At 43.7% G+C, this 27322-nt stretch overlaps 1 protein-coding gene across 1 annotated transcript in view; it reads left to right on the top strand.

Moving 5' to 3' along the window:
* The window catches only part of LOC121276200 (E3 ubiquitin-protein ligase HECW1-like), a 527663-nt gene that overhangs the window by 457701 nt on the left and 42640 nt on the right, over positions 1-27322 (top strand). The window contains exons 23-25 of the mRNA XM_041184341.1: positions 10640-10738; positions 16387-16516; positions 19616-19762. Coding sequence (XP_041040275.1) covers positions 10640-10738; positions 16387-16516; positions 19616-19762 — 376 coding nt within the window. The remainder of the gene's footprint in view (positions 1-10639; positions 10739-16386; positions 16517-19615; positions 19763-27322) is intronic.

The raw sequence follows: 27322 nt of genomic DNA on the forward strand, positions 1-27322 counted from the left end.
TCTTGACCCAGATAAGTCCCAGGCTTTTAGGGTGGGAAGAGATCAGGCACACTAGGGAGGGTTGAGTGGGGTGGAGCATTGGATTTGGAGGCCAGACAGGGAGGAAAAAAAGTGTGGGGGATAACATCTTAAAGGGGGGTTGCCCCGGATATGTACAGGCACAGTCCCAAATGATGAGCCCCAACTCTCACCTGCCTGCCACTGTCCAGGGTATTAGGGCAGTGGGGACAGATTGAGGGCCTTAAGTGGGCAATAATTGGCCACTTAAGGTCCTCAACAGGCCTAAGGGCAGACATGCTAGTGTGCATCTTAACTATCCCCCATATTATGGGGAAAGGGTCAGGAGTGGGCAAGAAGGCGATGGGCTACAGACCTGTCATATTTTACATACCCCTCCACGCACTTTAAATTTCCATTCTCTTTCCCCCATTCATTCCCTCCCTGTCCCAGTGGATAAGTGAATAATTAAAATCTCCAAGAGCAATAATTTTGTAATTCCTACTCATCTCTCTAATCAGACTGCAGATTCCTGTTCCGTTTCCTTCGCACAATTTGGTGGTCTATAATACACCCATACTGATCTAACAAGCCCTATTTTATCTACGAGCTTTGACTACCTTGACCCTTTTCCTATGTTAACCCTCTCTAGAGCATGTATTCTCTCTTTTACCAATATCACCACTTCACCTCCATTCATGCATTTGAGCCTTCCTCAAGATTATGGCAGAGAAATGTATTCACATCTAACGGGAGTGTGCATGCCACCTACATCCTGAGTTGCTTGCAGGTCCCTGCAGTCTTCCAGGGCCCACAGAAGCTACAGGGATGTCTCCTTGGGCACAAGGGCTACTCCCAGAGGTCGTGGCTGATTACACCCGTGCAGCGGCCTCAGACTGCAGCAGAGCGATGCTAGAATGAGGCTCATGCAGCAGCTCGCAACTTGGTGGAGCAGACCACCGGGATGCTGGCAGTGTCTTACACTAATTTCCTGGGGGCAGGCAGCACACTAACATCATTGAAGAGCACCACACAGAACACCACACTGCAGCACTGCCTTCCCAATGGAATCAATGTAGTCTGCATAACATCCCTTATGCAAATTAATTTCTCCCCCCTCATATATATGGGGGCATATATCTGAAATCTCAGTATGGTTGCTATTGTGATCCAGTTTGGAACAGGTTTCTGTTAAATGCTGTTAAGTCTATGGGTGGAATCAGTCCAGATTTTCACTAAGTGCAGTAACGGGCGTAAAATAAGACATTTTACCCTCTGGCCGCAATGGCGGGTTTTCGCGCCATATCATCCCATAAGTTATGTGGACACAGGAAACATGCTGGATTGCTGACGGGCAGCCTCCAATTTGCTCACTTGGCCATTACCTCACCACTGCCTCATGCCAGGTGCCATATTTAAACTGCAGCCGCGTGCATACTTCTCAATTCTTGCAGCCCAGGACTGCTCCAGTGAAGACATAGCCCCAAAGACCAAGAAGAGTGCAGCTCCTCGATTCAGTGACACATCCCAAGGACACCTTCTGGACACTGTGGAGGCCCACCACGATGTCCTCTACCCCAGCTCTAGCCACAGGAGGCACCTCAGTCTCACTACTCCAGCTAGAAAGGTGTGGCAGAGGTGGTCAGTGCCAATGCTGCACACAAGAGGTCGGCCATCCAGTGCAGAAAATGGATGAATGATCTCATCCATGCCGCCAGGGTAAATCAACCATCTCATCAATCTCAACTCACTCACTCACTCCTAAGCCCATCACACATTCACTTGCATCTCACTCACTGCCAGCTCATGTGATATCACCACTCACTCACACACACCCTCACATTTCTATATGGCCTCATCTCCTCTGGAGACTGCCTCCTTAGCCCTCACCATCTTGAGGCCACTTGCACAGCTCAACCTATGCCCCCATACACACCCTGGGGTACCCCCCTCCCCCAGTATAATCCTCGCCTTGCGTGAGGCCACTTCTCCCCCTTCCCCAAGCAAGCCCTAGCCCTGCAGCCATTGAAAAATCACCCCCAACTTATGGCAGGTCTGGTAGGTAAAGACCTGCCCGTGAACCCCAATAAAAGTGATGTGGTCCTGCCTGTGAAGTCTGGCACTGATGACTGGAAGTGCTGCATGAAGCAAGGTAGGCAAACAAACCTTGAAGTCCCAAGTGAAGTGCAGCTCGCCAGGTGCACGTCGCTCCTGTACAGTTGTGAAGCACGTCGGCATGATGTGCCCGGATGATCCAGCGTGGGGGTGATTCTGGCAAGAAAGACTTATAAAGAGATGCTGAAGTATTGGAATTAGGTTCCCAATGTGCGGCGGGCAGGAAGCACAGCCCACCATTGACTGGTGAGTGGATGATTGCAAATTGGTTTCACAACGGCGTAAAACCAATTTTTGGCCTTCTCACCATATTGTCCACTCACGCCCGCCATGACACCTGCCGCCAACAGCACCGGATGATTCCGCCCTATACCTTCCTGTAAAATGATTGTTTTTAGTTCTCCCAAATAATTTCCCAAACTTTGGACATTGCAATATATTCATTATAACCATTTTTCTTGTTTTTTAACTCACACTTTATCACGGTGTTTTTTCTAAGCTGTCTAATACTTTCACTCACATCTTAAAATCATAGTTTCATACCCCTTCATCCTCTGCTGCAGTATCTCCTTCTCCTTCTCAAGAAATAAATGTGCTGTGGATCAGACACTGACAGCTGTGGCAGGTATCTTAATGCCTTCTCACTACCTCTGAAGCTGTGCACCACTGGTGGAACTTTGCAAAATCTGCTTTCATTCCTCTGATTTCTGTTGACGAAGCTTCTTTGGTGTACAATCTCAGAAACTTTGCACTTAGACTTCATGATCCACATCCTAAAACTCATACTTCATCACGAACTATTGATGTCATATACAAAACCGGTCCACTGTCTTTCCCACATTCTTCCGTGCCTCAAGAAAGGATAATTAAAAGATTAGTGTGTGGTGTTGGAATCATTGTGTACCATCGATTAGTCACAGCATCAAAAATGTCTTTGCTCCCTTTCCTATAGGTACATCTGTGATCACATAATTCAGGGGCAGGGAACTTAGAATGCTGATGAATAATACACTGCCATTGCAGAAAGGGCAGGTTAATGAATCCAATTGCATTTCCTCCAACATTTTGCATTCCTTGCAAACATTGGTGACTGTTCATGTGAAAAGGGATCACAGGAGGTCAGAATAATACAAATATGGGAAAATACATTTGCCCAGATTTTTGGGGAAGTAGCTTTGCAACCATTTCATAGACAGCGAGGTGATGGCATAGTGGTATTGTCACTGGACTGGTATTCCAGAGACCCAGGGTAATGCTCTGGGGACAGGTTCAAATCCCACCATGGAATTCAATAAAAATCTGGAATTCAAAGTTTAAAACCCGCCTGGTTAGGGAAGGGTACCGAATCTGCCATCCTGGGTCTGTCCTACATGTGATTCCAGCAATGTGGCTAACTCTTAAATGCCTCTCTGAGCAAGGGAACAATTAGGCAATAAATGTTGGCTGGCCTAGCCAGCAACACCCACATGAACAAAATATATTGTGAAATTAGTGGAGTAATCCACCCTTACAGTGTAATAAAATTTGAGTCAGAGGCACACCTTTCTGCATATGAATAAGAGCACCCATTTGAATAGTGACTTTAGATTCTAAAAATCCTGTAGCATTGATTATATGGCAGTAAGTGAGCATAAAATTTATCGAATTCCAGGTAATGTCACCCCATCAGGGTAATTTTACACTTGGGTGAGCAAGGCCTAGGACTTCCTCCCACCTCAGTCCCTTCTCCAGCAAATTAACACTTGTTGGAGCGTTAAATTGCTTCAGGGCAGGCAGAATTGGCAAGAAGGTGTTCTCCACAAACTTTTCAGATGGCGAGAAGGGGAACCCCACCATCCTAAAAGTCCTGGCCTATAGATCAATAATCAAGAATCCTGGTAGCCAATCTTAATAATGATGTTGGAATCTGAACTAAATCAGAAACTCAGCAGGTCTGGCAGCAACGGCGGAGAAGAGCACAGTTGACATTTCAAGTCCTCATGACCCTTCAACAGAACTAAGTAAAAATAGGAAAGGGGTGAAATATAAGCTGGTTCAAGGGGTTGGAGGTGGTGGTTGTTGGGACAAGAAGCCAGTAATAGGTGGAGATAACCAAAAGATGGACAGACAAAAGGAGAAAGAGGTGTTGAAGGTGGTGATATTATCTAAAGGAATGTGCTAATTAAGGGTAGAAAGCAGGACAAACAACGGACAGATAGCTCCAGTGGGGGTGGGGTGGGGTGAAGGAATACTAAAAAGGCTAAAAGGTAGAGATAAAACAATGGGTGGAAATACATTTAAAAATAATGGAAATAGGTGAACCCGCTGACAAGGGTGGTGCTGTTGTTGTCTGGCGCACTGACCTCTACCTCGCAGAAGCTGAGCGTTAACTCACCGACACTTCCTCCTAACTCTCCCTAGACCATGACCCCACCACTGAACATCAAGCCATTGTTTCCAGGACTGTCACTGACCTCATCTCCTCTGGAGATCTTCCTTCCACAGCTTCCAACCTGATAGTCGCCCAACCTCGGACAGCCCGCTTCTACCTCATACCCAAAATCCACAAACAGAACTGTCCCGGCAGACCGATCGTGTCAGCCTGTTCCTGCCCCACGGAACTCATTTCTCGCTATCTCGACTCCCTTCTGTCTCCCCTTGTCCCGTCCCTTCCCACCTACATCCATGATTCCTCTTACGTCACATCAACAATTTCCAGTTCCCTGGCCCCAACTGCCTCCTCTTCACCATGGACGTCCAATCCCTCTACACCTCCATCCCCCAAGGGGATGGTCTGATGGCTCTCCACTTCTTCCTCGAACAGAGGCCCGAGCAATCCCCATCCACCACTACTCTCCTCCGTCTGGCTGAACTTGTTCTCACACTGAACAATTTCTCCTTTAACCCCTTTCACTTCCTCCAAATAAAAGGTGTAGCAATGGGTACCATAATGGGCCCCAGCTATGCCTGTCTCTTTATGGGGTATGTGGAACATTCCTTGTTCCAGTCCTACTCCGGCCCCCTTCCACAACTCTTTCTCCGGTACATCGATGATTACTTCAGTGCTGCTTCATGCTCTCGTCGGGACTTGGAAAAATTTATTAATTTTGCTTCCCATCTCCACCCCTCCATCATTTTCACATGGTCCATCTCTGACACTTCCCTTCCCTTCCTTGACATCTCTATCTCAATTTCTGGTGATAGACTGTCCACCAATATCCATTACAAGCCTACCGACTCCCACAGCTACCTCGACTACAGCTCCTCATACCCGCTTCCTGTAAGGACTCCATCCCATTCTCTCAGTTCCTTCGCCTACGTCACATCTGTTCTGATGATGCCACTTTCAAAAACAGTTCCTCCGACATGTCCTCCTTCTTCCTTAACCGAGATTTTCCACCCACGGTAGTTGACAGGGCCCTCAACCGTGTCCGGCCCATCTCCCGTGCATCCGCCCTCACGCCTTCTCCTCCCTCCCAGAAACATAATAGGGTCCCCCTTGTTCTCACTTATCACCCCACTAGCCTCCACATTCAAAGGATCATCCTCCGCCATTTCCACCAACTCCAGCATGATGCCACCACCAAACACATCTTCTCTTCACCCCCTCTGGTGGCATTCCATAGGGATCATTCCCTCCGTGACACCCTGGTCCACTCCTCCATCACCCCCTACTCCTCAACCCCCTCCCGCGGCACCTTCCCATGCAACCGCAGATGATGCAACACCTGCCCCTTCACTTCCACTCTCCTCACCGTCCAAGGGCCCAAACACTCCTTTCAAGTGAAGCAGCATAGCAGCATTTCACTTGCAGTTCCCTCAACTTAGTCTACTGCATTTGTTGCTCCCAATGCGGTTTCCTCTACATTGGGGAGACCAAATACAGACTGGGTGACCTCTTTGCAGAACACCTTCGGGCTGTCCGCAAGCATTACCCAGACCTCCCTGTTGCTTGCCATTTTAACACTTCACCCTGCTCTCATGCCCACATGTCTGTCCTTGGCTTGCTGCATTGTTCCAGTGAAGCTCAACACAAACTGGAGGAACAGCACCTCATCTTCCGACTAGGTACTTTACAGCCTTCCAGACTGAATATTGAGTTCAACAATTTTAGATCTTGAACTCTCTCCTCCATCCCCACCCCCTTTCCCTTTTCCCCCCTCCTTTTTGTTTTTTCCAATAATTTTTATAGAGATTATTCTTTTCCCACCTATTTCCATTATTTTTAAATGTATTTCCACCCATTGTTTTATCACTACCTTTTAGCCTTTTTAGTATTCCTTCACCCCACCCCACCCCCACTGGAGCTATCTGTCCGTTGTTTGTCTTGCTTTCTACCCTTAATTAGCACATTCCTTTAGATAATATCACCACCTTCAACACCTCTTTGTCCTTTTGTCTGTGACATCTTTTGGTTATCTCCACCTATCACTGGCTTCTTGTCCCAACAACACCCCCCCCCCCCACACTTAAACCAGCTTATATTTCACCCCTTTCCTATTTTTACTTAGTTCTGTTGAAGGGTCATGAGGACTCGAAACGTCAACTGTGCTCTTCTCTGCCAATGCTGCCAGACCTGCTGAGTTTTTCCAGGTATTTCTGTTTCTGTTTTAGTTTTGGATTTCCAGCATCCGCAGTTCTTTGCTTTTATTTTTGGAATCTGAACTGCTAGGGGTACAGTATGGTTTATGGTGGGAAGTTTTGCACAGTCAAAGAAATGATTTCTCATTACAAATATCAGGGAAAGCACCTTTCCTTTAAATTACTACTAACAGTGGCAGCCTTATGTCTTGTAAGACAATAGTTTGTGACGTGGCGGTCAACTCTGTGTTAAGTGTCACCTAGTGTGGCTTAGGAGGCCCACTCTGGCATGGCAGTTTCTGCTGCATTTCCTGCAGGGAAGGACAGTAGACTGAGAAAGTGTATGATTCGCTGGCCTCTGTTTTCTTTAGATCTCTTCTCAGCCAGCTGAGCTTTTCATTTCAGCTCACCACTTCCAATGCCCTTCCATAAATGGATGTGTAAATGGATACGCTCTCTCATGCCATGGTCCAGGATGTTGCCATACTGCCATCTATCAGCACTGACAATGTGATATTGAGGTTGTTGATAGTTTCATGTATCTAGGCTCCACAATCACTAGCCGTATACCCAAAGATACTACAAACAGTAGGAATAGTTTATCCTAACCTTTAAAATATTGAAGGGATAATTTACTGATTTCCACTCCTGTTGTAAAACTTTGCCCATTTGGAGAACATTTTAGGAATTTAGCTACAAGCTCCCTGCCGCTTTCCATTGATTAAAATGACACCCAAATTCCCAGTAGGTGCTCCTAATGGGCCATTCCAGGAGCTCAAAATTGTAAAATTACCTGTTAAAAGTTCTAGTCTCAGGGCTTGTACTAATGATGTGGCTTCCCTTTTTGTTCAGTCGGGTAAAAGTTATTATTGACTATTTTATTGAGCGGATTTTTACATGTGGAGTGTTAAGTATTAAGTTCACCAATAACTTGCTTTCAATTTTATAGGATCAGTTGTAGTTCATTCCACTGTTGTGAACAAACACCAGAAATGGCAATCCAAGTGCATGCTGCAATTTTGTCATTACAGCTTCACATTCTATAATGATGCTTTTGTGTTTTCTAACATTGTAACTAGTTCAAAAAATTAATTATTCATGTTTTCACAGATTTTGTTCTCATAAATGTCACTAGAGCACATCCTATTCTGTAGCTCTGAGACATACAGATGAATTACAAACTGTGGAAGTTCAGTTTTTCCATGCTATAACACTATCCTTACTAAAACACTACACAGGATATTGCAGTGAGCCACATGTGATAACACTGCCCCATTACCAGCAAGGTGTAAATTGACTAGTTAATATGTGTAGCCATGCCACTTGCCAGCTCAATGATATAGATGGTATTATTAGATTAGTTACTGTTTAAACAGATTTGCATAACTCATAGAAATGCACAGAAGTTGCAATGTGGAAACAAACCATTTGGCCCAATGAGTCTGTCTCAGCATTAACCATTCACACAAGCTGGTAGGTTTTGTACAACACATGTTTATTTTGGTGACTCCTGTTTTCATTGAGTTCAATGCTATTTTTTCTGAACTTATCCAGACAAGAGTTGTGTACTTTTTCATGAATCATTTACTCCAATATATGTTCCATTTATTTTCTTATATTTTGGTTGGAGAGCCTTTCTTATGGACAAGTTTCATTTTTTAATATTAAATTGTGTATGTTTTTAGCACACGGAATTCATTCATTGGAGCTTTAACCCTTATCCTACAGGATACACATACTAAGAATAAAATTTGCTGAAGCATTTTCCTAATTTTATGAGGATACTAGTCTTAACACACTTGCCAGAATATTCATCAAAGCCAGCAGATGGATTTTCCTTTTAAGTAACCCAGTATTCAAATCAGCTGCTCTGTCAACCTCTGTCCCACCACCTGGCAAGTTCCAGTAACTGGTGCAGTGGTAAATTGCATTAGTTCTGTCTGACATAGAAACAGATTATTGAGCTCATATATGTCAGAAATAAGGCAAAGTAGTGGGGTCATTGCTGTGCTTTCATCTGCCTTCATTACATTTTAAAAGAAAGCATTAGGGAGTCCTATTTGACCCGGAGGTGAACTTCCAAACACATAAATACCCAATCACCGAGATCACCTACTTGCATCGATGTAACATCGCCTGTCTCCATCCTGCCTCGGCTCATCCATGCCACGTTTGCGCCTTTGTTACCTCTAGACTTGACGATTCTAATACCCCCCTGGGTGGCATCCCATTTTCCACCCTCCATAAACTCTCAGGCATGTAATCTAACTTGCAATGAGCCCCATTCACACATCACCCCTGTGCTTGCTGACTTACATTGGCTCCTCATTCAGTACCATCTGGATTTTAAAATTCCCATTGTTATTTCCAAATCTCTTTGTGACCTCACCCCTCAATTTCTCTGTAACCCCTTCCAGTCCTACAACTCTCCCAAGATCTCTGCTCAGTTCTGGCATCTTGCGCATCCCCAATTTCAATTGGTCTACCATTACCGACCATGCCTTCAACTGCCTGGGCCTGAAAGCCTGACTGCCTTCCCTAAGCTTCTCTCTAGCTCTCTTTCTTCTCCTGTATGATTCTCCATCAGCAAAACAAAAACTTACATTTGTATAGCTTTTTTAATGTAATAAAACTGTCCAAGGCGCTTCGCAGGAGTGTTATAAAGCAAAGTTAGACACCAAGCCACATAAGGTGATATTGGGGCAAATGGCCAAAAGCTTGGTCAGTTGTAGATTTTAAGGAACATCTTAAAGGGAGAAAGAGAGATAAAGAGTTAGAGAGGTTACAGAAGGAATTTCAGAGCTTGGGGCCTAGGCAGCTGAATGCTTGGCCATCAATGGTGGAGCAATTAAAATCATGGATGCTCAAGAGGCTGCGATCAGATGGGCACATCTATCTCGGTGGATTGTGGGACTGGAGAAGGTTACACAGATAGGGAGGGGTGAGACCATGGAGGGATTTGAAAACAACGAGGAAAATTTTAAAATCAGTGCCTTGCTTGATTGGGAGCCAATGTAGGTCAGTGAGCACAGGGATGATTGGCTAACAGGACTTGGTGTGACTTAGGACATGAGCAACAGAGCTTTGGATGATCTCTAGCTTATAGAGAGTAGAACTGGTTGGCCAGCCAGGAATGCATTGCAATAGTTTGAGTTTAAAGGTAATATAGACATGAATGAGTATATTAGCTGCACGTGAGCTGAGACAGGGATGGTGAGTGATGTTATGGAGATGGAAATAAATGGTCTTAGGTTGTGAACAGTCTGGTCAGTCTCATTTACTATGCAGAGGGATGCAGTCAGTGGCTAAGGCACAGAGTTTGGATGGGGACAATTGCTTAGTTCTTCCCAATATCTGATTGGAGAAAATTTCTGTTCATCCTAGACATCAAATTAGCAGATGCTAATTTAGCAATAGTGAAGGAGTGCAGAGAGGTGATAAACCTGCTTGTTTTACCAAGTTTTTGGTTCCCTGTCCCAGTACCTCTTTACATGGCTCGTGTTCAATAATACTCCCTTAATGCAACTTTGGACATTTTATTACTCTATAGGTGCTAAATAGATGCATGTTATTGTTGTCACACACAGCCAACTTCAGGGCAGGAGGATGAAAAGCAAACCAATTTTCAGGTCACCCAAATGCCATTCTTTGTTCAGTCCCAAGAATAACTCGAGTGAGAAGCTCCTCTGATTTACCTCCTCACTTTCTGCAAGAAATGGTGGGCCTCTGTTCTGTGCAATCCCTTGATACCATTTTTGATTGCAAACAACCCCAAGTCATGCCACTTCAACATGTTTGAAGTGCCAACTTGATACATCATCAATAATAGAGGTAGCTCTTTAATTTGGATGAGTTTGGCAAATTGTGAATGGCAGAAGTGGCTGATCTATCGTTAACAAATGTCACTTAAATAGGTTACTCATGAAACCCATTTCAACTCTCACTTTAAATATTCTTTTCCTTTCAGGTTCAGGTTCAGTGGTCGTATCCTGGGCCTTGCTCTGATTCACCAGTACCTGTTAGATGCCTTCTTCACCAGGCCCTTCTATAAGGCACTGCTAAGGCTGTAAGTGTACAATCCTTCCAAACTGCTGACACGACTGACAGATTTATGTTCCATTGCAGTGCTTCAGAATAAGTATCGGAATGTACTTCAAAGCAAAGTTCTTTGATGACATTATAGTCATATGAAAATTATAGCTCTTTAATAAACATGCCTTTTTCAAGAATGAGTCTTTATGACTTTTAAAATCATAAAATTTCCATTTCCTGAGGCTAACCAGATCAAAGATACTGTACCATTTTTGTGATCCCACAGCACGCAGTCTACAGCTAACATTGCAATGCTTCCAGCTGTCAGTCTGCCCTGCTATTCAGTTTTATGCAAGAAGAACCACTATGAGGTTCTTCAAGTAGGACATATCTCAGAGATTGCACTGACATGCCCTTGCAAATGCCAGCAGCACATACCAACTATGCCATTGTCCATGCCCCCATTATGTGGGACAGCCAGGAATTAATGAATTTACAGCCTACATCACCACACATCCTCTGGTAGAGTAAGTGCATTGAAATTTCAGCTGCAAAATTTCAATTTATTTTTCTTCAATTTGTTCACAATGACTGCAAGTATAACATTGACTGTAATTATAGGCATATAATTGATGGTTTTAAAATAGAAGTAAATACTGAGCTTACCTGTAATATTTTCAGCATTTATTCTATTATAGTGCAGACTGGGCCAGAACTCCAAAGAGTGGCAATCACCATCAGATTGTCATTCCGTTCCTTTTTACTTACCCAAGAGCTGTACCTTCCTCGCCCAGACATTTTCCCAGGCCTGCTGAGAAATGTGCAGCATACCTAGTTCCTGAGACCTTCCAGTGCAGGGCAGTAGCATCAGGGGAAGTGAAGCCATGCCCCCTTTTATGGTGCTAGCTGCAATAAAGCAGTAGGTTTAAAGGTCCCTGTGTATAAACGCCACTTGGAGAGGCCAGGGAGAAGGAAGGTGTATAAGATAAGTGGATTAGATTGGCTGGAAAGATGGGGGGGTGGGGGGGGGGGTGGGTAGTCAGGGGGTTGGGGGTGGTCAAGGGGTGGGGGTGGTCAGGGTGTTGGGAGGATAGTTGGGGGATCAAGGGGGCAGCCTGGGGTGGGGAGGGTGGTTGAGGAGTCAGGGGTGTAGACTGGGGGTAGGGATGGTGGTTGGGGGGGTTCAGGGGAGTAGTGGGGGTGTGGGGAGGGTGGTCGAGTGGTCAGGAGGATAACCTGGGGATGGTCAGGTTGTCAGGAGGATAGTTTGGGGGTGGGAACGGTGGTTGGGGGTAAGGGCGGTAGTCTAGGGGTGGGTAGGGTGGTTAGGGAGTCAGGAGGGTAGTTGGGGTTGGTCGAGGAGTGGAAGGTTAGACAGGGTTGGGCGGAGAGTTGGGGGTGTTAGTCGAGGTTTTGGAGGGCTAAGCGAAGTGTTAGGGGACTAGTCGGGGGGCTGGGGGCAGTCAGAAGGGTGGTTGGGTGGTGGGGGTAACCACAGGAGATGTGGCGGTAGTTGGGAGTGGAAGGAGGGTAGTTGGGGCTTTGGGGAAGTTGGATGGTTGGGGTGGGGTAGTAAGATGGGGTCCAGTGGAGGGTCAGGGTGACTGGTCAGTAGTATAGCATCCCACAAGTAGAAGTGGTTTTAATCTTTCTAACTTTTGCTGGGTAACTATTCTGCTAAGAGAGTCAGAACCACCTGAAGTCTCTGATTTCAATTGGAGTTTTGGATGGTTTCCATTGCAGGGTAAATGTCCATCAGAAGTTTGAGCTTCCCAAGCAATTACTGTGTAGTCTTTGCATGGGCACTTCTGGGAGTGTCCTCCCCAACGCATGTTCTGGGGTACCTCCAGGGTATGACTCCACCAGGGATCGGAAGTTCTGAGTCATTCTTTCGGATATTGAAAGAAGGTGTGAGCATTATTAGCTTGTGTCCTTATGTGACAGTATAGCCTGTTTGAATGACACTTAAGAGTACTAATGGAATGTGTCATTTCAAAGTTCAGAAAATTTAGCAGGACTTCAGTTAATTGGATCAACCCTTGAATAATTAGTTCAATTTGTATATTTAACCCTGGGATATTCCTATTACAAAGTATCTTTTAAAGAAAGATCTTCAAAAATATTTTTAAAATACCATTGTAACATTTGTTTCTACCAGACAACAGCAGAATGGCATAAACATCACTGGCAGTCTAAATATAGCCTCCCCTTCTCCCCTTTCGAGTCCAGTATAATTTAATGGTTTTCTTAAAAAATATATTTCAGACTATGAGACACTTCAGGAAAATTAAATAAAGCCACTAGAAGATCTATTTCTGGGAGGATTCCTTAAAGGATTCCACAGTTTTCACAAAACCTTTTTGTTAATTGTTTAGCATTTAAGGCTAAAGCACCTTGGGATGGAAGTGAACCATTTAATTTCAAAATCTGTTTATTATAAAGACGTTTCTACTTAATATTACAGGAATCTATTTTATTAAGGCTATTCAATGCTAAGACTCTAAAAACACCCATTTTCTTCAATATTGTGCATTAATTTGGCAGCAGTGGAAAGTTAGTCTATTGATAGGTATGTTTTTCACTAATGACCTTTTTGAATGAACCTTAAGGCTTATTGAGCTATGGTTGCAACACAGAAAGAGGTCATTCCATCTGCTGTGTCTGTGCTGGCAAACTGCAAAAGCAAAAGCTAGTCCCACTCCTGCATCCTTTCCCTGTAAATATTTTCTCTTCAGGTGCTTAACCAATTCCCTTTTGAAAGCCATGATTGAGCACACTCTCAGGCAGAGCATTCCAGATCCTTAACTTGCTGCGTAAGAAAAGTTTTTCCTCACGTCGTCTTTGGTTCTTTTGCCAGTCACATCAAATCTGTGTCCTCAACCCTGCCGCCAATGGAAACAGTTTCTCTCTGGCTACTCCATTTGGATCCCTCATGATTTTGAGCAGTTCTACAAATCTCTCCTGAACCTTCTCTTTCCTAAGACCAAGCCCCGTTACTCCAGTAATAAAAACAGAAAGTGCTGGAAAAACTCAGCAGGTCTGGCAGCATCCGTGGAAAGAAAAACAGAATTAACATTTCAAGTCCAAAATGACTCTTCTTCGGAACTGAAGAGTGGTAGAAATGTGATTGTTTTATGCTGCTGTAAAAAGTGGGAGAGTCAGTAGAACAAATCACATTTCACCAGTCACCTACTTGTATCTCACTCACATCGCCATTACAGTACATTATGCCAGTGATTGCTGCAGAATTTTTACCTGTGCCGACTGTCACACCCAAGCCTAATTCTACTCTCACTTGCTCTGCTCTCATTCCCAGCAAGAGAGCATTCAATATACAGACCATGGTAATTTCCCTCCCCGCAATCTACTGACAATTGTGCCAATTGTAGTGTCGCTACTGTTATCCCTGTTGAGATCAACTAACTCAGCATATAATGAGGATTAATTCTGTATATTCCAGATCTAGTTGGTTTAGGTGCCTCCAGGTTGAACGGACTGAGCCATTTAGGAAAAATAAGTATATAACCTTAGTGGAAAAAATGTCTTTAAAAATCTATAAAATACAAAACATTGCTGTCTTTGTTAACTAAATACCTGGGTTATTAAACATAATGTGGTGTTAAGGAAGGTTGGTAGTTCTATTTAGTTAGAATTATAATTATGAATTACTTCTACTCCTGGGTTACTGTGCTGCTGACCGTTCACCCTGGCCCTCCACTGGACCCCACCCAACTAGCCCCCTAACCATCTGACTTCCCCCAAACTCCCAGCTACCGTCCTCCCCAAACCCCCCAACTACCTAACACTTTGCCATTATACAACGATGCTCAAAGATTAAGAAATACCAGGATTCATGACTACTGAAAGATCCAAAGGGTGACAGTGATATCAAGAGATGGATAGCAAATATTATTTCACGTGTTCATGGACAAGACCATGAGAGTCCGGGGTGTGGAGGGCGAGAGCACAAACTCAGTCGGGTGCATGCTTGGAAAGTTCCCGGAGGCACAGAGCTGCCTCAGGGAGCTGAAGATATTTTTAAAAATAAAGAATTTTAAGGTGTTAAAAAAACATGTCCCCTCATGTTACTCTGTCACATATTACTAATGATAAGTTAAAGTTTTTATTTTTAATAGCTGTTGGAAACCTCCCCGCACCTGTGGATAAGGTTTCCTAAAAAATGCAAAGGCCGCTTGCCTTTCGCCTGCCCGCCAACTGTAATTACATTTTTAATGGTCTTAATAGGCCTTTTAATTGTCGGCAGGCGCACTGCCGGCTCTCATGTGTGCCCGCCGACCAAAATGTCACGCGAGTGCATGATGACATCAGGATGCTTGCCCGACATCATTGCGCATCATTTTATGCTCAAGTGGGACGGGTGAACTGTAAATGTTTATAGGACAAGAACAATATCATCCAGCCCATTATTACTGGGTCAGCTGTTCCTTTGTGGTAAAGGGTTCATTAAGGAACTGACAAGCTTAGTGACAATGGAAAACTGGTGGATGTGATAGATTTAGATTTTAGCAAGTATTTTGATTTCGTACTACACACTTAGTTAGTTCACAACATAGAAAGACATAAATAGAAGGCAAGTTTCTGAAGTGAATTGAAAATTGGCTAAACTAGACTAACCAGTTATTGCAAATGGAGCAGCATCGACATGGCAAAGGACACAAGAGGGGTGCTATACCACAGAAACCATGGCTGTTCATATTGTATAGAAATGATCTAGAGCTGGAGACTGAAATAAAGTTATCTAAGTTTGTCAATGACATAAAATAGGGGGGAGAGGGGTTGGGGGTATTCAAACTTTAGGGGAGGAGAAGCCAAGTACAAAGATCTGGATAGGTTTGGAAGGTGGGGTAATGAGTGGCTAATGTCCAAGCTTGTGTTGGGAGAGGGTAGCCATTCTGATCAGGCAGTTGCAGGCACCACCACTGCAATGTGCCAGTCAGTACAAGCAGAGGCATGGCTCCCCATGGTTCAGTGTGCAATTGCAATAAGTAAAACTGTCTGGGCCTGGGGATATACAGCTAGAGGGGTAGAACATAAATCTCTGTAAGTTCTAATAAGTCTTACAAGGTACTGGTATAGCTGAGCCTTGGGTACTGTGTACATTTCTGGGCACTGTACAGCAAGAGAATTGAAACTTGGAGGAATTATGAAAAAGGACAATCGAACTGATGTCTAAGTTTAAGGCACTCGAGCTTTTAGGAGAGGCTGAAGAGCCTAGAACTGTTTATTATGAAGATGATAATAAGCTTGTGAATACTTAAGTATTCAAGACACCAAAGGCAATAAATCAACTGAATCCTGATAATATGTTCGAAATTCCTACTAACTCAAGAATCAGTGGACACTGACTCAAGCTTCAAAGTGAGAAAATGCATAGTCAGTTTAGATTTAACAACTTTACACAGCGGGTGGTGACTGAAGTAGGCTGCCCAGGGAGGCAGTGGAGGCAGGATAGTGTAGAAAAATTTAAGAGAGATTTGGACAGATATTTGAATAGGTAGACAATTGAGAGAAGCATTAGTTAGCTTCAGGGGGCAACCAATTGCACTGCACCTGGTCTTGAACTTTCCAATGTTTCTAAAACAGAGATTAAAATTTAACCACAAATCATTGAGGGTTAACCCTCTGCTTGCTAATTTCAAATTATTTGCTATTTCCTTTCAGACCATGTGACCTGAGTGACCTGGAATACCTGGATGAAGAATTCCACCAGAGTCTACAATGGATGAAGGACAATGACATCACTGATATTCTCGACCTCACCTTTACAGTTAATGAGGAGGTGTTTGGGCAGGTTTGTGTGGTTTGCCCCTAAAGCAGCAACAAACTTAGCTGGCAAAACACAAAGATTAGTATTGAAGAGCTAAAAATGAGACAGTTACTGCTGGCCTGAGCCCACCACCACTCCCAATACTGCCTTGCCTCCCTCCCCAGCAATGATCTAACAGCAGGCCAGCTCAAAGTTGGGGATGGCCAGAACTGATCAGGCACTGATGAACTGCTTGATTGACACCCTCAGTTCACTGTGTACTACAAATAAAGCTGGAAGGTCATTTGAAATTGAACCTTGGACCCAGGGTTTTTGGGCCCACATTTGGGTTGCAGTGCCCATTTTGTGATAGAATCCAGTGCAAGTTGAATTTCTTTACCGGTAGCATGGGATGACATGCAAACGAGGGAAATCCAACATACTCTGTCCAATTGTGTTGCTTTAATGCTGGATTCAAAGGTTGCCGGGCAGACCCAAACATCTAAGCCAGAGATATGTGCAACCTGGGTGCAAATCAAATACACAAACTAAACAATGTGCAATCTTGGGCATACGCGAGTTGCATACATTATGTACGATATTTTAAGCATCATCTCTCAATCACACCACTTGACCGCATCTCCACCAATGTTCTCTTAAAACTGCGTAGCTGTCTGGAATGTACTGCGGGTGGGGAAGCAGACAGGTTTCACACAAGCAACGTCCCGTTTTTTCAGAAGCATTTATGTACAGCTGCATGTCAGTCTTAAATGGCCCGTGCAGTGCAACAAACAGGCTGCACACAGCAAAGAAAAAGTGGAAGGAACATTGATCTCATGTTCATTTTCACTCATGTTAATAGTCCCAACCTCAAGTTACAGTTTTATAGACAAGTTGTTTTACAGTTGCACATTCCCAGAGACTCTCTTCAAACTCTGAACAGGTTTTCAGACACAAGAGGAAATACAGTCATCATTCTCCCCGAGATCTGTGCTATATTTTCTATCTATTTAGATGTATTTTTATGGAATCACTATGAGTCACATTCAAAATTGAAAAGTTTCCCCAATTGCAGCTTCTTAAACATGATGAGGGAAATATTGACATTGGTGATTAGATGGGATTGGGTGCAGGATGGAGAGGATGAGGTGTCAAATAGGTGAAAAATGAAATTAGTCCAGGAAGTGGCTCCAATCCACTAACATGTGTGTTTTATTGAGATGGAACAAGAGGCGGGCAGTCAACCCGCTCTCAGAAGACAGGCTGGTATTTTAAGCACAGCAATGAGGCTGGAAACATAACATGTAAGCTGTTTTGCAGGCTCAGCTGGGTCTGGTTGGGTTTCCTGGGCCTCGGGAAACCTGGCACCTACAGCGAGGCGAACAAAGACTCAGGGAGAAGGCAATGCCGTTCACAGCATAGCTTGAGGGCCAGGGGGAGCAGTAATGCTTTTTCCCAGGCCCCCATACATCCCCTACCATGAATCCCACCCCCACCCCATCATTACATCAGGCATCAACCCCATCCTCACCTTCCTGCCGAGTCGTGGATTGAACCCCACCTACTGCTGGGGTCAAAGCTCAGACCCCCACTGGGAATGAAGTCTCCTACCCCAGGATCAGTGATTGGATGGCCCCTTCAGGGTCAGATTCACCTGAGCATCCCAGTCAGGGGCAGTGATCGGACCACATTCTCTGCACAACAGGAAGCTAAGGTGAGTCCAAGACAGGGAACCTATCAGTGATAGGGGAAACACTCAGTGAATCTGAAACTCCAGTCCCAGACTTTCGAGTTTCCCACAGGCTACTGAAACGCACCCCCCACCCCCCCGCCCAACATCCAACCTCCAATCCCTTAATCCCTGCTCCCAGTTTGGTAATAAGTAAGAAGTCCCCCGAATGTCCCTCATGTGCATTGATGATAGTTAAATGGGTTGAAACTTTAATTTCTTCTTTAAGTATGAAAGCTAATGGCGTGAGTTTGCCACTTGAGCTCCTGTTGTTTACACTGATTTCCGCCCATTTTACTTTTGTACATATTTGATGAAATTTGCAGGAAATTTGAGAGTAATTTGACATTGATAGATTGAGTGCAGAGTGCAGAGTGGGCTCATTTTGGGGACTAGAGAAGAAATGCTGTGGCATTCCCAAGTAGGTGGTAAAAGACCTACAATCTTTTTATCAGTGTGTTAAGACCAGTGTAATCCTCTTATGGCAATGGATGCACAGGTGAAGAAACTAAATTGAAAAGTTTTTTTTTTAATTGCATTTTTCATGGGCACCTCAGAGGTTGCTTGCTTCTATCTGACCCCAGCTTTTGAAGGGATTCCCTGGTTGAGGCTAGGTGGCCAATGTTCAACTGACCCTTAGGCTGATAGAGCAGCATTTTTGTGGTGAATGGAATCCCTGCAGAAATGGAAAATCTAGACTGTTAATTCTTGTGTTCAGTTGCTTGTAACAAATGCTCACAATTGTTGTGTCGCAAAAACTTTGTTGTCTGAAAAGTTTTGTGGAAGTCTTTCTAAAGTGCTACTGCACACAGTTGAAATTCAATAACAATAAAAATAATTCTAAGTTTTTTTTAGTTTCTTTTTTCACATCACTGACAATAAGATAAGTAATGGTGTACTGTTAGAGTGTTTCTGATCAGGAGGATCTCCCTTTTGTGTAATTTTATCTTTTCCTCATTTATATAGTCTCCTTTTTCATTCATTTCACTCTTGTTCCCTCACTGTTGCACGTAGCATAGTCTTGCAGTTCACTGATGCAACTGAATCTGTGCCAGCACTGAGAAACAGCTGATGTGTACAATCTGACTCCGTTTCTGCAACATTACTCAGTTCAATGGCAAACCTGCCAACTGTAATCACTCCCCAGGATAGTTCTGCCTACCGCTACTCCCCTTCTGGTGACTTAAAGTGGAGCTGTCACCCTCAACTACTGTAATGCTTTTTGCCATGTCAATGGTTAAAGAAGAAGCCCCTGCAAAACTATCAAAATAAGAAAACTGTATTTAGTAGAAACACAGCGAAACCTTTAGTGATACAGAATCAAGTTTTTTGATTCTGTTGTCATAAATTCAAACAACCCTGATTTTTTTCCTTATTGGACTGTTTTCTTCAAATAATAATTTTGCTTCTCATAGGTCACAGAGCGAGAACTCAAGACAGGTGGGGCCAATATTCAAGTATCAGAGAAAAACAAAAAGGAATACATTGAGCGTATGGTGAAGTGGAGGGTGGAAAGAGGTGTCGTTCAGCAGACTGAAGCCTTGGTTCGAGGTTTCTATGAGGTAGATGGAAGTCTCCAGACTAAATATTTGTATACCTGCATGTAAAAGCTGCATAGATTAGAAATGTAACAGCAGCCACATGACCTACTGAGTGTTTCTAGAAATTTCTGGCTTTATTTCGGATTTCTAGGGACCTGCTCGATTCTGCTTGTTGTTTTATTGAAATAGTGACTGCTTAAATAGGAAAAGAAGTGCATTCATGCAGTACTATTTCTAGCTCAACTTACCTTGATTTCACCAGGTTCGTCAATGATATATACATGAACAAATTCTTCCCTCAATCTCACTATGATTGAGGAAATTCTAATCTTTATTTGAGTTTCTACCTCTAACTGCCACTGCCCACAATGGCCCACCATCATTACAACACACCCTCCCTTTCCAACACACCCATGCCCAGCCTTGATTTCCTGCTGTTTTGTAGGCATTTAATTCTTGGTAGTACAGTTCCATAGGCACTGGTTGGCCTTCAGTTCCTCAACCAAGTTTTTAATATGTCAAAAACAAAAACAGAATTACCTGGAAAAACTCAGCAGGTCTGGCAGCATCGGCGGAGAAGAAAAGAGTTGACGTTTCGAGTCCTCATGACCCTTCAACAGAACAAGTCATGAGGACTCGAAACGTCAACTCTTTTCTTCTCCGCCGATGCTGCCAGACCTGCTGAGTTTTTCCAGGTAATTCTGTTCTTGTTTTGGATTTCCAGCATCCGCAGTTTTTTTTTTTGTTTTAATATGTCATCTTGGACAGTGTTTACTTGTTTACAGTGAGCATCACAACCCTGTCAGATCCTGTCTACATACAAAGACTTCTCAGCAGGTATCACGTGATAGGGACCAGGTGCAGGAATCCAGCCTGGTTTATTTCCTGACTCTTCCGCCCTTATCCAGGGACATTGAGGCCAACTACTGCCTTGATTGTGATCAAGTAGTGCAGCACAAACTGAGAATCAGGCCTGGGACCTGTGGTCATTCAGTTATCCAGAGCCAGTAGCAGGTTACCTGCAGTCCTCTCAGACAGTTCGTGGTAGGAATAGAGGGAAAAAAGTAATTTGTAAAGCCACATCAAAGTGAAAACTTCAATGTTAAGCAAAAATGTTTCATAATACTGTGATTCCCATTCAGAACTCTGAAATCAATTGCATTGTGGTCTAATGAAAATTATGACTCATGGAAGTTATGAATCACAAATACATTTCCGACACAATGCATCAGTCTTATAAATTCACTTAGTTGTTTTCTTTGGCATGATGTTACACAATATGTAACAATATGAAATATTTTAAAATGTAACACTCAGACAAGTCTAGGAGTTGTGTGATATAATTTGCTACTTTTTTAACCGGTTTTTTAATATAGTTAATCCTTGAAGAAAAGGTTGAAGGAAGATTTGATAGCGGTTTCACAAGATTACAGCAGGTTTAGATAAGGTAGACAAAGAAAACTAGTTCCCATTAGCTGATGATACAAAGACCAGCAGCGTAGGCTTAAGGTTTTGGGCAAGAGAAACAAGGAGGATGTGATCAAGAATTTTTTATGCAGTGGCTGGTAATGACCTGGAAGTCACTGCCTACAAAGGTGGTGGAAGCTGAGATGATCAATGAATTTAAAAGGATATCAGATGGGCAATTGAGGGAAATAAACTTGTAGGGCTTTTGGGATAGAGCGGGGGAATGGGACTGACTGGATTACTCTACAGATAGCCAGCATAGTTCTCCTCCTGTGTCATGATGACAAAGATTCTAGTGCTGAGCCACACAAGAAATGCTCTCAAAAAAATCAAAAGCCTGCCAAATGTCTGAATGCCTTTAGAAAAGTTCAGAAAGCATCCAATCCATTGCTAAAGCTGAAGAAGCAGAAATACTTTGTGTCTGTCTTTACAAAGGAAGAAGATGCTATCCAGGCCATTGTAAAAGATGAGGTATTTCAGAGACTAATTGGGTTTAAAATTGAAAAGGAGGTGGTATTGGATAGGTTCTTTATAATTAAAGTTGATAGGGCACCATGACTGGATGAAATGCATCTAAGAATACTGAGGGAAGTGAGAGTGGAAATTGCAGAGGTCATAATTAAGGAAAGCCAGCATGGATTTCGCAAGAGAAAATAATGTTGACTTGCTGGTGTTTATTCGTGGACATCTACCCTGCAGTAGTCATGGTCTGGAAACACATGTGTACGCATGGCTGGACTTTAAATATGGTGCCAGGTGTGATGAGGCAGCAAGATGATGGTGGGCGGGCGAATGAGATCCTGCCCGCCATTGAAACAGCATGTTTCCCGGGAATGCATAAATAATGTGGTGGGATTGGGCCGAGATGGTGTGAAAACCTGCCATCACGGCCAGCAGCCAACGCATCACTGGAACACTTTTACCCACCCGCTACCACACTTAGTGCAAACCTGGGACGATTCTATCTATAGTGTAATGACTTGATGTACTGGACAAGTTTGAACAAGAAACAGACTTTATTACAGAGAGCTTTTCAGATGCTACATGCTTGAACTAGTTCCTTGATAAAGAAGCCCCGCCCCTCCCCAGATTACCCACACTTAGGGCTCATTGGTTGCAGCCTCCAAGAACAATCATGTGACCCCTGATAAACAGTGGGAGAGGCTATACCTTCAGTTACTACATTTCCTCTGCCTTTAGTTTTTTTACAGTTTCCATTTACAGAGTACATATACATTTGAATATCCAACAACATACACATATATGCAACTCAGGTGATTCAAGATCATGTCTCTGAGGTGCTTTCCTTATTCAGGTAGAGTAGCTCTACCACTTGAGGTTCTTCGACAGGAACGACATGATCAGGAACTGCAGCACCAAATACAACATTAGAAAATGGCTGTTCAGGGTTTGGCAACTCTACAGAAACATCGGGCATGTCTATTCTAGGTCAATCTGTCACCTCAATGAGTAATGATTTGACATTAATCACAGGCGGACTAAATGGTTGCTGAAATGCCTCTCTATTCCGAAGATAGTCCACATGTTTTCAAACAATTCTGTCTTCCACTTCCACCTGGAAGGACAAGGGACCAGTTTCTGAGATAATTGTCCCAGGAGCCCAACAAGGTCCACTTCCAAAATTCTGCATGAATATTGTGTCTCCGAAAGTGAATCTGTGAGCTTTGCTATGAATATCGTGATTCAATTTTTGATTACTCTAATTCTTCTCTACCTCCCCCTCTAAGTTTGGAAACACCAGACGTAACCTTGTATGTAGGTGGCATTTCATCAATAATTCAGATGGTGTCGAACCCATAGTTGAATGAGGCATCATACGATGACTGAAAGAAAGCGGGAAAGTTGAGATTCTAGAGTACCTTCTGATAACCTCTTCATTCCAGAGTTGAAAGTTTGCACAACTCTCTCAGCTAAACCTTTTGATGAGGGATGGTATAGGGCTGTTTTAATATGTCTCATTCCATTTAAACTCATGAATCTCTAAAACTCTGCACAGGTAAAGACTGTACCATTATCAGAAACAATGACTTCCGGTAGGCCATGTGTACAAAAATAACAATGCAGCTTTTTGATAGTTGTGCTCAATGTCAGTGATCTGACTTCATACACATCCATCCATTTAGAATGCACATCTACAATAAATTACAACATGGTACCGAAGAATGGTCCTACATAATCAATATGTAGTCTAACCCAGAGTCTACCAGGCCACTCCCACGGATGCAGTGGAGCTGAAACAGGCAACATCTGTTGTTGCGGACAATGGAGACAGTGCTTGACCATGCTTTCAATGTCACTGTCAATATCTGGCCACCAGACATAGCTTCGTGCAAGCATTTTCATCTTCGATATGCCTGGATGCGCACTGTGAAGTTCTGTCTAGAGTGGTTCTCTTCCTTGCGAAGGAACGACAACTCTTGATCCCCACAAGATTCCATCTTGACAAGTTAACTCTGTTTTTTGGGCATGGAATGGCCTCATCTCTTCAGGCACAGGTGAATTTGACCACCCTTGCAAAACAAGGTCTCTAACTTTCAACAAAATTGGACCTCTGTTCATCCAAATTCTAAATTGCTTCGCACACACAGGCGAAGAATCCAAGAAATTCAGTTCAAGCACAACTTCTTGTGGCACTGGAGCATGTGCATTGCTATCTGGTAACAGGAGACGACTGAGTGTGTCTGCATTTGCAATATGCAAGCCAAGACCGTGCATAAAAGTATACTTATACGGAGATTGTATCAAAGCCCATTCTTACTGATACTATTGGCAGAATGGCCTTATCCTTACTGAATAAACCCATTAATGGTTTATTGTCTGACATGATGGTGAAATGTCATCCATGCAGATACTGGTGGAATTTCTTCACTCCAAATATCACCGATAAACCTTCCTTTTCTAGTTCGGAATAACCCTTCTCGGCTGTGGAGAGGGTTCTCGAGGCATAGCCAATGGGCCTTTATCTGTGTGATAACACAGCTCCCATACCATAAGGTTAATACCAATTCTCACGATGGGTTGTAGTGTATCAATAAACATGATTAATGTAATAGCTTCTTAACCTATTCAAAGGTTTCTTCCTGTTGTTAATTCCATGACCAACAATGATTCTTTTTTAACAGCAAGTGTAATGGTGCTAACAGTGTTGATAAGTTTGGCAAGAAGCGGCTATAATAGTTGATCATACCCAGGAAAGACTTGAGTTTGGTTACATTGGACGTAGAGGGCGCATCTTTGATTGCCCTAACTTTCTCTTCTACCAGATGCAAACTCATAGAGTCCACCCTGTGACCGAGGGAAATAACTTCTGGTGCTTGGAATGTACATTTCTCTTTCTTTAATCATATGTCAGCTTCCAAGAATCTTCTTAGCACCTCTTCCAGGTTGGCCAAGTGTTTGGTTTCAGTTGACCCTGTGATCAAAACATCATCTAGGTATACAACTATTCGAGGAAGCCCTTGCAAAGGACCCTCCATTGTCCTTTGGAAGATTGCACATGCAGACGATACTCCAAAGATTAGGTGGGTATACTGATAAAGACCCTTGTGTATGTTGATAGCCACATATCCTCTAGCTGTGCTATCCAGCTCTAATTGTTGGTAAGCATGGCTCATGTCCAGTTTTGTACAAGATTTGCCTCCAGCTAGCTTTGCATATAACTCATTTATCCTCGATATAGGACATTTGTATAGTTTGGCTGGCTTGTTCACGGTAAATTTATAGTCCCCACAAATGCGCATAGTTTGGTCCGGCTTCACCACTGGGACTATAAGCGCTACCCAGTCTGAAAATTGGACTGGTTGGATGATGCCTAATTTTCCTAACTGGCACAGTTCTGCATCCACCTTCTCCTTTAGAGCATAAAGCACAGGTCTGGCCTTAAAGAAGCAGGTTGTCACCTGAGAATCCAAGTATATTTTGCTTGTAAGCCTTTTAGCTTCCCTAATTCGTCACAAAGTACACTGTCATATTCCCTTAGAATTTAGGAGCTCCTCCTGTTCTCAAGTGAAATATTTCAGACCAGTCAAGCTTGATTTTTTGTAACCAGAAGACTAGGTCCTTCACCTGTCACTATGATCACTGGATGCTGGGCGGTCTGCTGCCCATAAGACACAGGTACTGTGGCAATGTCCTTTTCCCGTATGGATTCTCCAGTGTATGTCTTCAATTTAGCGGTTGTCCACTCCAGATTCAGTGGCTAAGTGCCTTCATTTAGGTATTTAAATATGTGCTCTCTCACCACTGTGGATGTGGCTCCTGTATCTACCTCCGTTATTAGTGGCTTCCCATTAACTTGGATTGTGACAGTAATAGGTTCAGTTTTTATAGCTGTGATGCTGTACAGGGAATAGATGTCGGTATTGACAGCTTCAGGTTCTGTTGAATTATTCAATTCAATCACATTGATTTGCTGCTTTATGGGCTGTTTTGGTTTCACCCTGCATTGCTTTATTACGTGACCTTTCTTATGGCAATAATAGCATTCTGCCTCCCTGAATCTGCAGGTGTCTGGTCCATGGTCACCCCCACATCTATAACAGATTAACCTTGGAGTCACTGCTGAAGTGTTCCTACTAGGTCTTTCATTTTTCTAACTGCGGACATTGCCTGTCACTTTGCTGCTGTGTCTCTGGTTTTTGCCCTACGCCCGGTGGTAGGCTCCCACCCCACATGAAGAACAGTGCCATGTTGTATGTGTTATAAAACTTGCGTGTCTCTCGCAGCACTTTCCATGGCAAGTGCTATTTCTAGGGCGCGCTTGAAATCAATGCCGACCTCTGCGAGTAAACGGCACTGAATGGCGTCGTCATGAACTCCACAAATTAATTGGTCCCGCAGCATATCATTTAGTGCGTCCCCAAAGTTGCAGTGTTCTGTCAATTGCTTCAACTTCGCTACATAGGTTACAATGGACTCTCTGGGGCTCTCACTCTAGAACTAAACTTAAACCTCTGCATTTTTATGGATGGCTTCGGTTGGAAATGCATTTTCACGAGGTAAACTAATTCATTAAAGGACTCAGAATTGGGCCCGTTCGGGGCCGGCAGGCTGTGGATGAGATTGTATGTCTTGCTACCACATACATACGAAAGGAGTGCTTTCTGCTTTTACTCCATGGTAACTTTGTTGCAAAATAAAAAACCAAGGTGCTCCACATACGGGCTCAAGTCTTCCATAGTTGCATCGTAAGGATCGATTCTGCCTGAGAGTGGCATGACTGGTGAGTATTCTTTTTGTTTTTCTTAAGATTTGATGTACTCATGTTAACAAGGCGAGGTGCAGCATTTGAGCTATTTTACCCTTGTTGCCAAATGTAATGACTTGATGTATCGGGCAGGTTTCAACAAGAAACAGATAAACTTTATTACAGAGAGCTTTTTAAATGTTACATGCTTGAACCGGGTCCTTGACAAAGAGCCCCACCCCCAACACCCCCACCCCCACCCGAGATTACCTGTGCTTAGGGCTCATTGGCTGGAGCCTCCAAGAACAATCACGTGACCCCTGATAGACAGTAGCAGAGGCTATACCTTCAGTTACTACACATAGTTTTTGCTTGGATTGACTAATTAGAGGCCAGAGGTGCACGTGCCATCCAATTAAGAAATATGGGTGGATTCTCAAAGCTGGATGGTAAGGAGGAATCCCTCCAGCATGGAAGGAGCTGCAGCCTACCATTGCAGTTAAGCAAGGGAGAGAGAGGGACAGAGCCTCCATCTTGAGGTGCCCTCTCAGCTTTCTTAAAATATTTGAAATAAAGAATGGCCACAGCTGCTGGGCCATCATTGTGGAAGGGAAACCCCTTCAAAGAGTGGCCTGTGGCTGCAGTTGTGGCCACGTAGGCAATGGAGGTCTCAAAGATACCTTGGAGTGCTGGCCTCCTGGCCTTCTGCTGGGAGGCCGCCCATAGACTGTGCTCCTGATGGTGCAGAGGCCCACAGGCCAATTAGAAGATTCCAGTTGGGCTCTGATCAGTAGCCTTAATAATCACCTTAAAAAGCTACCCACCACTTGCCCAATCAGGCCTGCCAGAAAATGGCTCAGAAGCAGGATAGTGCTGGCAAACTGACATGCCAGCCAGAAGCATGAAAC

This window comes from Carcharodon carcharias, chromosome 3 (assembly GCF_017639515.1).
Source record: "Carcharodon carcharias isolate sCarCar2 chromosome 3, sCarCar2.pri, whole genome shotgun sequence".
Classification (NCBI taxonomy): Eukaryota; Metazoa; Chordata; class Chondrichthyes; order Lamniformes; family Lamnidae; genus Carcharodon; species Carcharodon carcharias.